This window comes from Mesoplodon bidens (assembly GCF_964165515.1).
Source record: "Mesoplodon bidens genome assembly, chromosome: 6".
In the NCBI taxonomy this organism is placed as follows: domain Eukaryota; kingdom Metazoa; phylum Chordata; class Mammalia; order Artiodactyla; family Ziphiidae; genus Mesoplodon; species Mesoplodon bidens.
Window position 1 is genome coordinate 5099236 of NC_138162.1, and position 10800 is coordinate 5110035.

At 50.4% G+C, this 10800-nt stretch overlaps 1 protein-coding gene across 3 annotated transcripts in view; it reads right to left on the minus strand.

The window, feature by feature from the left end:
* PRRT1B (proline rich transmembrane protein 1B) overlaps positions 1–7331 on the minus strand; it is a 35589-nt gene extending 28258 nt beyond the window's left edge. The window contains exons 1-2 of one of the 3 annotated variants that reach the window (XM_081238083.1): positions 6627–6793; positions 5979–6003 (exon numbers count right to left, since the gene is read on the minus strand). In XM_081238083.1, the coding sequence (XP_081094209.1) occupies positions 5979–6003; positions 6627–6647 (46 nt within the window). In that variant the 5' untranslated portion in view covers positions 6648–6793. Of the gene's footprint in view, positions 1–5978; positions 6320–6626; positions 6794–6924 lie in introns of those variants that run through there. The other 2 variants (XM_081238081.1, XM_081238082.1) reach the window with 2 other exon arrangements.
* Positions 7332–10800: the final 3469 nt, after the last annotated feature.

A 10800-nucleotide genomic window follows, 5' to 3' on the forward strand; every position in this document is an offset into this window, starting at 1 on the left:
CAAAACAAAATCGGAGGACTTTACCTGATTTCAAGGCTTACTCTAAATCTACAATAAACGAGACAGTTCATATTAATGAAATGATAGACATACATCAATGTAGCACTAACATAGTAGAGTATCAAAACAGACGTACATATCTGTTTGGTCAGTTGATTTTTGCCAAGTGGGGAAAGGAAAGTCTTTTTAATAATTGGTGTAAGAGCAACTGGCTATCTTTGTGGGAAAAAAGTGAACATTGACTCTTTCCTCACAGCATACACAGAAATTAAGTAAAATACATCACAAACCCAAATGTAACACCTAAAACTATAAAACTTCTGGAAAAAATATAGGAGAATATCTTTTAGCCTTAGACTAGATAAATAAATACTATGTATGACACCAAAAGCATGATCCATAAGAGAAAAAAATGCATATATTGGACTTCAAAATAAAAAACTTTCTTCAAAAGACATCACTAAGAAATACAAAGTCACATCACAGAGTGCGAGAAAATATAACACATATATCAGACAAAGGAGTTGTATCAACACTGTATAAGAACTCTTAAACTCAATAAGTCAAATATCCCAATAAGAAAGTGGACGAAATATTTGTCTGCTTCATCAAAGTAGACACTCAAATGGCCAATAAGCACATAAAAAGATGCTCCATGTCTTTAGTCATCAGAAATGCCATCAAAATGAGAAATGCCAATGAAAACGAGATATCACTACACATCCATTAGAACGGCTAAAATTAAAAACAAAACCAACCAACCTAACCTTAGCAAGCTTCGGTAAGTATGTAAATCAATGGAAGCAGGAAACAAACACAGCAAGTAGGGAAATAAAACAGTAACAAACTGGGAAACAGTTTGACAATTTCTTAAGAAGTTAAACATACATATACCATAAGATTCAGCTATTCCACTCCTAGGTATTTACTCAAAGGAAATAAATATATATAACCACACAAATTTGTATAGAAACTCTGTTTGCAGGAGACCCAAACTGGAAACAACCCAAAAAGTCCACAACCAGATGAATGGATAAAGCAACTGTGCTGTATCCACACACTGGAATACGTCTGCAGAGGCAGCTCTATGATCCCTGCCTCCTGACATGTAATTCTCTCCTCTTGAGTGTCCCGGACTGCATGACTTTTTTACTGCGTGACTTTTCTCTTTTTGGCCATGTTGCTCGGCTTGTGGGATCTCAGCTCCCCGACCAGGGACCAAACCCACACCCTCGGCAGTGAGAGCGCAGAGTCCTCACACTGGACCCCCAGGGAATTCCCTGCATGACTTCTAATGGAGAGACTATGGCAGCAGGTATGGGGTCACTTCTGAGATTAGGTGCTTTTTTTAAAAAAATATTTTATTTATTTATTCGTTTATTTATTTATTTTGGCTTTGCCGGGTCTCAGTTGCCACGTGCAGGATCTACTTTCCCGATCAGGGATCGAACCCAGGCCCCCTGCGTTGGGAGTGTGGAGGCTTACCCACTGCATCACCAGGGAAGTCCCAAGATTGGGTTTTTAAAAGATCATGGCTCCTTGTCAGTTGCTCTCTCTTTGTCTCTGGCAACTCCAGGAGGAAGTGAACCATGGTGGGAGGGGCCCACGTGACGCAACAGGACACTGAGGCCACAGCCAACAACCCAGGAGGCACGGAAACCTGCCAACAGCCAGGTGAGTGCGTTTGCAGGCAGCCCTTCAGCCTCTGCTGAGTCTCGAGGTGACTGCACCCCGGCTGATGGCTTGGCTACAACTTCAGGAGAAACTCAAGCCACAGGCACCCAGCCCAGCCGCACCAGGCTGTGCAGTAATAAATGGGGGCTGTTTAAAACCTAAGTGTTGAGGGTACAGATCTTCCTCAACTCACGATGGGGTTACCTCCTGAGAAACCCATCAAAAGTTGAAACTATCGGGCTTTCAAAAAAAAAAAAAAGAAAAGAAAAAGAAAAGGGCTTCCCTGGTGGCGCAGTGGTTGAGAGTCTGCCTGCCGATGCATGGGACATGGGTTCGTGCCCCGGTCTGGGAAGATGCCACATGCCGGGGTGCGGCTGGGCCCGTGAGCCATGGCCGCTGGGCCTGCGCGTCCGGAGCCTGTGCTCCGCAACGGGAGAGGCCACAGCAGTGAGAGGCCCGCGTACCACAAAAAAAAAAAAAAAAAAAAAAAGTTGAAAATATCGGGCTTTCCTCGTGGCACAGTGGTTAAGAATCCGCCTGCCAATGCAGGGGACACCGGTTCGAGCCCTGGTCCGGGAAGATCCCACACGCCGTGGAGCAACTAAGCCCGTGCACAACTACTGAGCCTGCACTCTAGAGCCCACAAGCCACAACTGCTGAGCCCTCGTGCCACAACTAATGAAGCCCAGACGCCTAGAGCCTGAGCTCCGCAACAAGAGAAGCCACCGCAATGAGAAGCTAGTGTTGAGTACCCCATGTCATTTTTTGAACACTGTACTGAAAATGAAAAATAGAAGGACTGAATGGGTACACAATGTATCAGTTGTTTACCCTCGTGATCCCGTGGCTGACCGGGAGAAGAGGCCCCGCCACTGCCCAGCATCGTGTCACTGCATGTCACCAGTGCAGGAAAAATCAAAAGTCAAAACAGAAAATATGGTTTCTACCGAATGCACATCACCTTCGCACCATCGTAAAGTCAAAAAAGCAGAAGTTGAACCATCGTCAGTTGGGGACCATCTATAATTTGTTTAACAGTCGCAAGTACTCAGCAGTAAAAAGGAATGAACTGTGGATACACACAGCAGCCCACATGGATGGATCACTAAATCATTAGACTGAGGAAAAGTAGCCAGTCAAAAAGAGTCCAGGCTGTATGATTTCATGTATATAAAATCCTAGAACACGCCTTCTTAGATGGACAGGAAGCCATTCCATAGTTGCAGGGAGGGATTACCAAGGATACTACAAGGAAGCTTTTGGGGGTGATGAAGAGTCTTACTTTGATGTAGTGATAGCTCGACAGATGCGTAATACATCAAAACTGATCAAAGTGTACATTTTAAATTGTACCCCAAATAAAGTTAAAACATTATCTAAAGAAATTTTTTTTTTTTTTTTTTTTTTTGTGTGTGTGTGGTACACGGGCCTCTCACTGTTGTGGCCTCTCCCGTTGCGGAGCACAGGCTCCGGACACGCAGGCTCAGCGGCCATGGCTCACGGGCCCAGCTGCTCCGCGGCATGTGGGATCTTCCTGGACCGGGGCACGAACCCGTGTCCCCTGCATCGGCAGGCGGACTCTCAACCACTGTGCCACCAGGGAAGCCCAAGAAAAAATATTTGAAAACACTTGCACACCGGGGCTTGCTCTCTCCCACCTCTGGGAATCCTTCTGTCACTGCCGTGAGGGAGCCCGCTGGATCAGCTCCAAGGAGAATGGGGGCTCCCAACCAATGGCTTACCAATCCCCAGACCACCCAGCCCCAGTGAGCTCGCCCCGACCTGTAAAATCATGAGAAATAATAAATGTCTGTTGTTTTAGGCCACTCGGTTTGGGGCTGGTTTGTTCCGCCAAAAAAAGCCAACTGATAACTGACACAGAAGGTTTCCTTTGGGAGCACTGGAAGTGAGGAGGGGAGGCAGAGGCAGAATAAAGGGAGACACAGCAGTGGCCAGAGCCAGAGGGCTATGGACAAGCGGACGGACTGGGGCAGTACGGAAGCGGTGCACCGGGCCTGGCAGCATCCGGGGGGAGGAGGGGAAGGGAGCTGACAAGAGCAACAGGGCAGATCAGATCTCTCTTCTCTCCCCGCTCAGTGCCCAGGGCAGAGCTGGGCTGGTGGATATGGGATGAGGTGCTTTTTTTTTTTTTTTTTTTGGCCATGCCACGCGGCATGCAGGATCTTAGTTCCCCGACCAGGGATTGAACCCGGGGCCCCAGCAGTGAAAGCACCAAGTCCTAACCACTGGACCGCCAGGGAAGTCCCTGGGCTGAGGTTCTGGGTCATGATCAGGAGCTGGAGCTCAGGGGCCAGCGTGCCCGGGCTGCTTCCTTTCCCTGTGCCTTCTCAGTCTCCTCATCCTTAAAATGGGGACGTCACCACTTCTCGGGGTTATTGTGGGGAGGAAATGAGTGTATGCATGTACAGTGCTTGGGCGCTCCACTAACCCCGGCTACCGTTATCTGAGGTTAGGAAGCGGCTGGGAGATGAGAAACTGGAAGGGTGTTCCAGCCAGTTGGGGAATCGGTAAGAAGTGGGGGAAATCAAAGCCAATGAGAAATGAGATCACACGTAACGTCAGCAAGGTTTGTGACTTCTGAGTTTGATCCAGAGAGCTGGGCTCTTCCAAGAGGACCTCCGTGGGGGGCTTCAGGGTTGCTGATCTATTGGAGGGTGGGTGTGGCCTAAATATCCCTGCGGGAGACACCAGGGCAGCTCCCAACCTCACCGACCCAGCCAAGGGCTGGAGTTTTCAAATAAGGCAGCAAGAACAAAAGGAACATTGTGGGGAAAATGAGAAGTTGTGTTTGCTGTCTACGCTAGAGGGCCTTCCTCTAAGCCCAGGGGCCACTGGCTGACCTACTTAGGAAGCTCTCAGCCAAGATCCACCACCCTTGGTACACAAAGCCCCCAAACCACCCTCTGAATATGCAGCTAGGCAGAGGCACCCAGCCGCCAGCCATTCAATCCCACATGTTTCCACTGGGCAACTCCTGTGGACTAGTGTTCTAGGCTCAGAAATACAATTCTGGACAGACCGAGAGATGATCACACTAAGTGAGGTCAGTCAGACAGAGAAAGACAAATATCATATGATATCACTTATAGGTGGAATCTAAAAAACTGATACAAATGAACTTATTTACAAGACGGTAACAGACTCACAGACATAGAAAACAAATTTATGGTTACCAAAGGGGAATGGGATGGGGAATAAATTAGGAGCTTGGGATTAACAGCTACAAACTACTATATATAAAATAGATAGACAACAAGGACCTACTGTATAGTACAGGGAACTATATTCAATATCTTATAATAACCTATAATGGAAAAGAATCTGAAAAAGTATACATAACTGAATCACTTTGCTGTACACCTGAAACTAACACAACACTGGAAACCAACTATCCTTCAAATAAACTATACTTTAAAAAAAAAAAAGAATTCTCTACACAAACCCCACAAAAATACCATGATTTCAGCAGGGTCAGGTGCCTGTGGGGCTGCTAAGTGGAGGAAGCTTTGCCACTAAGATGTCCAAGTGAATAGCAGTGACAGTGCTTGGAACTGCAGCTACCATTTTTAAGTATTTATCGGGTGCCAGGCCCTGAGGAACAGACATGACATCTGCATTAACCCTGAGCCAGCTTTGCCACCCTGTGGACCCTGGCTCTGCGACCTTAGAGACAAACTCTCCATGTCTCCCTTTCCTCATCTGTAAATCAGGACAATAATAGTAACGATCATTTAAAAATAATAACAGGGACTTCCCTGGTGGCGCGGTGGTTAAGAATCCGCCTGCCAATGCAGGGGACACGGGTTCGAGCCCTGGTCCGGGAAGATCCCACATGCCGTGGAGCAACTAAGCCCGTGCGCCACAACTACTGAAGCCCGCGCGCCTAGAGCCCGTGCTCCGCAGCACGAGGAGCTACCGCAATGAGAAGCCTGCGCAACGCAACGAAGAGTAGCCCCCGCTCTAGCGAAAGCCCGCGGGCAGCAACAAAGACCCAAGGCAGCCAAAAATAAAATTAATTAATTAAAATAAGACAATAAAAATAGTAACAGTGGACACATGCTCAGGCTCTGTTCTGAGAGTTTCCTTACAGTAGCTCAGGTCAGCCTCAGGTGTGTCTTATTATCCTGTTTCACAGGTGAGAGAACTGAGGCTCCCAGCAGGTAACCTGAGCCTAGGAGGCGCTCCCTCGGATGAGGGCACGGGAGTGCCCCGGGGAGACGCCGAGCCCCTGCCCCAGTTATCATAACAAAAACCGCAGCTACCCGGGCCGCCTGGGTAAATACCTGGCCTGATGACGCGGAGATAGGGCTGCAGAATAAATAAATTTGCTGGCGGCGCTGCCCGGCCGTGGCCTCGGGTTCTCGGGTTCTCGACACCCGAGCCTCGGCGGGACATTCCAGCCGGAAAGGGGGGCCGGGAGTTTGGTGGGAGGTGCTCGAGGGCCCGGGGTGCTGGCGGCAGATGAAGTCAGGCGGGGCCGGTCCCCATTCGCAGCAGCAAACCCTCGGGAGCCCCTTGCAGACGAAATCTAGGTGCGCCCCGCCCCAGGTTCGCGGGGGCGGTGGGTCAGGCGGACTCCGCACAGCCTGCCGCGCCGGGTCCCGCCGCCGTCACCACCACCCCCTGCCCGGCCAGCCTGGGACTCCCGAGGGCAAGGCCGGGGTCTCAGTTCACCGCCCCCCCGCCCCGCCCAGGGCTGGCTGCGCCGCGGGCCGCCGGAGTTGCCGGGCTGAGCCGCCCCGCACCCCGTCTGCCCAGCTACCTAGCACGCCCCCGGCCCCCGCCCCGCCTCTCTCGGTCCCCGATTCAGTCTGCGGGGTCTCCTGCCGTCTCTTCCCAGCTCTCTCTCCCTCCCTGACCCTGTTTCTGCCCCCCTTGCCAGGGTGGCCCCCTTCCCCGCTCCAAGGACTGCAGCCTAGCCCGTTCACCACCTTTGTCCGGTGAACAGTCATTAGAGGAAGAACGGGGCGTGGGGGAGGGAGGGAAACGTGCCCCCCACATCGCCACAGCCGGGCACCTGCTGCCCGCCCGAGGGCTGCCCCTCCCCGGCGGAGGGGGCTGCGGCCAAGGTGCCCGAACTCCCCGCAGCGGCCTCCGGAGCCCCTCAGTTCCGGGTGGGAGGGAGAGGCGTCCCAGGGCAGGCCAGCCTCGGGGCCCGGGGCGGGGTCGCCCTCGCCTTTCCCGGGAGACGGGACCCCCGGGAGCGCGCACCGGACCCGCCGCCCTTACCTGCGTCCATGGCGAGACCAGCTGGGCTGCACGCCTCCCGCGTCCGGCGCCTCCCGCCGCCGCCGTCGGGCCCGGCTCCGCTTTCGCGGGCGGCTCGGGTTTCCTGGTGCCGGCAGCGCGGCCGGTTAATCATTGACCGCCTAGATTGCCTGCGGCTGTGTCAACAGGCGGCTCCACGCGCGCCCCGGCGCTGGGGCCCGAACCTGCGGGCGCCCACCAGCCTGGCCGCCTCGGCAGGACCCGCGCCCGGCGGCCCCCCGGGGAGGAAGCCGAGTTGGAGGCGGGTGGGAAGAGGGGAGCAGCCCAGGCCCAGCTGGGAAAGGGCAGGGGGAGACTGGGGCAAGCCGGAGACCTCGGCTGGATGCATTTGTGGCCAGAAAAGGCCTTGGGGATCCGAGTTGCCGAATCCTCCCTTTTATTTTGCCCAGCAAGACAAGCCAGAAATACAGATTGTCATATGAAATCTCCTGGGTTTTAAAACAACGTGTGAGACTTCTACTCCCTGAAACTTACCAGACTGGAGAACTCAAAGCAGGTCTCACTCCAAACACCGAGAAATGCTAGACTACATAGGCAAGCCAGACGGCAATTTAAATTTATAGCTGAGCTCCCAACATAGTAAGGGAGATCCCCAGGGACCACTATTCCTCACATGGGTCTGGGGTTCAAGTTCAGCCCGTTGTTGTGGTCCAGAAACCCCGACTTTAAAAATTGACATTAAGAAAAAAAAGGGGCTCCAGAAAAGAGCACTGGGATTTCTCCCAAGCAAAAATACTCTGGTGGGACAACCCCCATCCAAGATAACAAGATTCCCACAGAAAAAGCGCCCTAAACATAAGTGCACAACCCCCAAAGGCAAAACGCACAGGCAAACAACCCACCATGAGAGTCTCCAGACAAGAAAGCAGGACTTGATTCTAGGGCAATCAGGATCCAACTGGGAAAGCAGAAACCACCTGGAGTATTTAAAAGAAATGGGATATTTAATGCAGGGAGCTGGCTTTGGTGATGAAGAGCAAGCTGACCCAGAGAGAGTAAAACAACCCAGAGCTTAGCCCGAGGAGGAGGAGGATGTTACACACCACGGCAGCAGCGTGGAAGGGGGCCACCCTGGGTGGGTGCAGGCAACAAGGGGGTGTATTGTTTGAAGACAATAATAAAACTGGCTAAAAGCTGCTCTGCTTTTAATCACCATGGGACAGTAATTCTAAACAATGTCAGTGACAAAATACTCCTCCCTGAAAAGAATATTTTGCTGGTCTCAGTTCTAAAACAATTGCTGTGGTGCTCATTTCCTGTGCCCACAGAAAGCCAGCAGTCAGGACTTCATCCTTGTGGCAGAAGACTGGAAGAATTCTCTCCTGGGATTATGACCAGCCCCAGAGAAAAGACCAACAGACATATAGAAATATCAGGGTTTCCTCAATGAATGTACCCAGGCAAACAAACCTCACCCACACACTCAGAACTTCTAACCATTTTTCGAGTCCCCTGCTCTAAAATATCAACAGGGACAGGGATCATCCACCTTAGATGGGAGACAAATAAACAAATGGGAAAAGTAACCATGAGGAAACAGAGGTGATGCAGGTATTTTGAAGCTCTGATGTTGTATATCCCTTCCAAGAATCCATAAATTCAATCACATGAGAGAAAACCTCAGACAAGCCACAGCTGTGGGGGGGCTCTGCAAAGCATCTTGATGTCTTTACTTTTCAGTTAAAATTTTCATTTGGTCCTTTTAAAATCTGCATGTTTTTCATAATGTCTTTTCTGTGGCGATGCACTCTATTCCATGTGCTTTCCTCTTCAAATGGTTTTTAAAACTTTTTCTTGGAAAATAATTTCAAGCTCAGAGACAAGTTGCAAGAATGGGACAAATGAGCCAACAATGCCTTTTCCAGTGCATTTTTTGCCAGGACAGAATCCAGTCCAGGATTATGTGTTGCATTTAGTTGCCATGTTTTCAAACACTTTTATAGACCTGGTTTTAAATCTTTCAAATCACTGTAGTTTCTTAGATGCGATTCAGCCCATTTGCCACACCTGCTGACTGCTGCACAGTAGGGGGGTTTCCTCGTGGGCTTCAGCAGCATCATGATTTCATGGTCAGCAGGTGTTAACTTCTAAAGGCACCCTGTGTGTACCGCATGTGTGCCCTGGGGTATGAGGCAGGTGGCTTCTATGGTGGCTTCTAAGGAAGTCACTGGCTGTGGACCATCTTTTATTTCTCCGCTTGGGGTTTCTGCACCATGTAGGTGGCCCACGTGCTGTCAGGCCCAGCGTTCCACTTTCTGGGAGAGGACTCTACTCAGAGCCATTGGGGTAGCAGTTTGCTTGTTTCACAAAAGCACGGACCCTTTCAGGCTCCCGCGGAATGCAGAGGGCCAGTTCCAGAACCCTGCTGCTGTGCGTGGGGCTGTGGCTTTGACTCCCGCCCCCCAAGGCACAGTCTGCTCCCGGCTCCTTTATGGGCACACGGCAACGAGGAGCTTCTTCTCTCAAGGGCCTGGATACCGTATTTACCTTTCTTGTCTTGGAACGGGATGATGATGCACTCCTCCGTGTCTGGAGCGTGTATCTGCGCAAACACGCTAGCTCAGCCATCTTGACTGGAGGTCCTTTTGCAGCCGCAAGCCTTGGGCGAGCCATGTAATCTCTCCGCTCCTCAATTTCCCCATCAGGAAAATGGGTTAATTAAAGTAAAAAACAAACGAAGACCAGCCTTGAAAGTTGCCTGAGCAGACAAAACCAGTTTTGTAACCGAGCAGGACCCTACGGGGCCTTCCCAAAGAAGACCCCCCCACACACACCCTAACCCCGTCATGTCCTCCACCTGCGTCTTGGCTGTAGAAAAACGTTAGCTTCCTAGGCCTTCCCCAAGTTCCAAAGAGCAAATTTAATCAAAGAAGTGAGAAAATGCAGAAAGGAAAACAGTCAAGCAAAACAAAATAATAGTTTAGCCATTAAACAAAGTCAAGGACCTTTAGTTCCTCTTCAGGGGCTACAGTTAATATTCTGAGCCATGTCCTTTGAGCTGTTTTGCAGATACTGAAACCCTGACCAGGTGGAAGAAGTTAACTGCATGCTGCCCACAAGCACGTAGACCCCAGACCGGTTGGAACCAGAAGGCTGACGCTGTTGACTCCTGATGACCTCACCACTAACCCATCAGAAGAATGTCCACCAGCTGATCACACACCCCACAGCCCCCCTCCCTCACCCTGTCTTTAAAAAGCTTCCCTGAAAGCCATTGGAGAGTTTGGGCCTTTTAAGCACTAGCTGCCCTGGACTCCTTGCTTTGCACCTGCAGTAAACGCTTTATTTTCCTTCACTGCAACCCAGTGTCAGTAGATTGGCTTTGCTGTGCGCAGGCAAACAGACCCCGGTTTGGTTCAGTGACAGTTTACCTGCACACATAAAGTTTAATTTAGCTTATCTTGCAAGGGGTCATTCCTTCCTTCTGCCTCTGGAAATCATAAGCACAACTGAAACTGTTTCCCCAAATTGGTATGAGGTAACCAATTCCATATCATTTAAGAAAATCCTAATATTATAACCAATCATGGTGAAGAATAAACAGTCATTGCCTCCTCACTATACGAGCTGCTTTATACCAACGTAACCTGAGGCTTAGTCCATGTTTTGAGAGCTCTTGGTTCAAGAACTGTCTTTTGCACAATCGACTTTTACTGATTGCCACTTTGGTTATTCATGGGTTTACTCCTGCTATTTCTGCCCTTTTGACGGATTGTATGAGGCTTTACTGCTATTCAAGATATGTAACCAAACCTTGTTTAACTTTGCACTATCTAGCCATGGCCATATCAGACCAGAAAAGCAAACACCAGAATACAAAACCACGGTTTTCCCTGG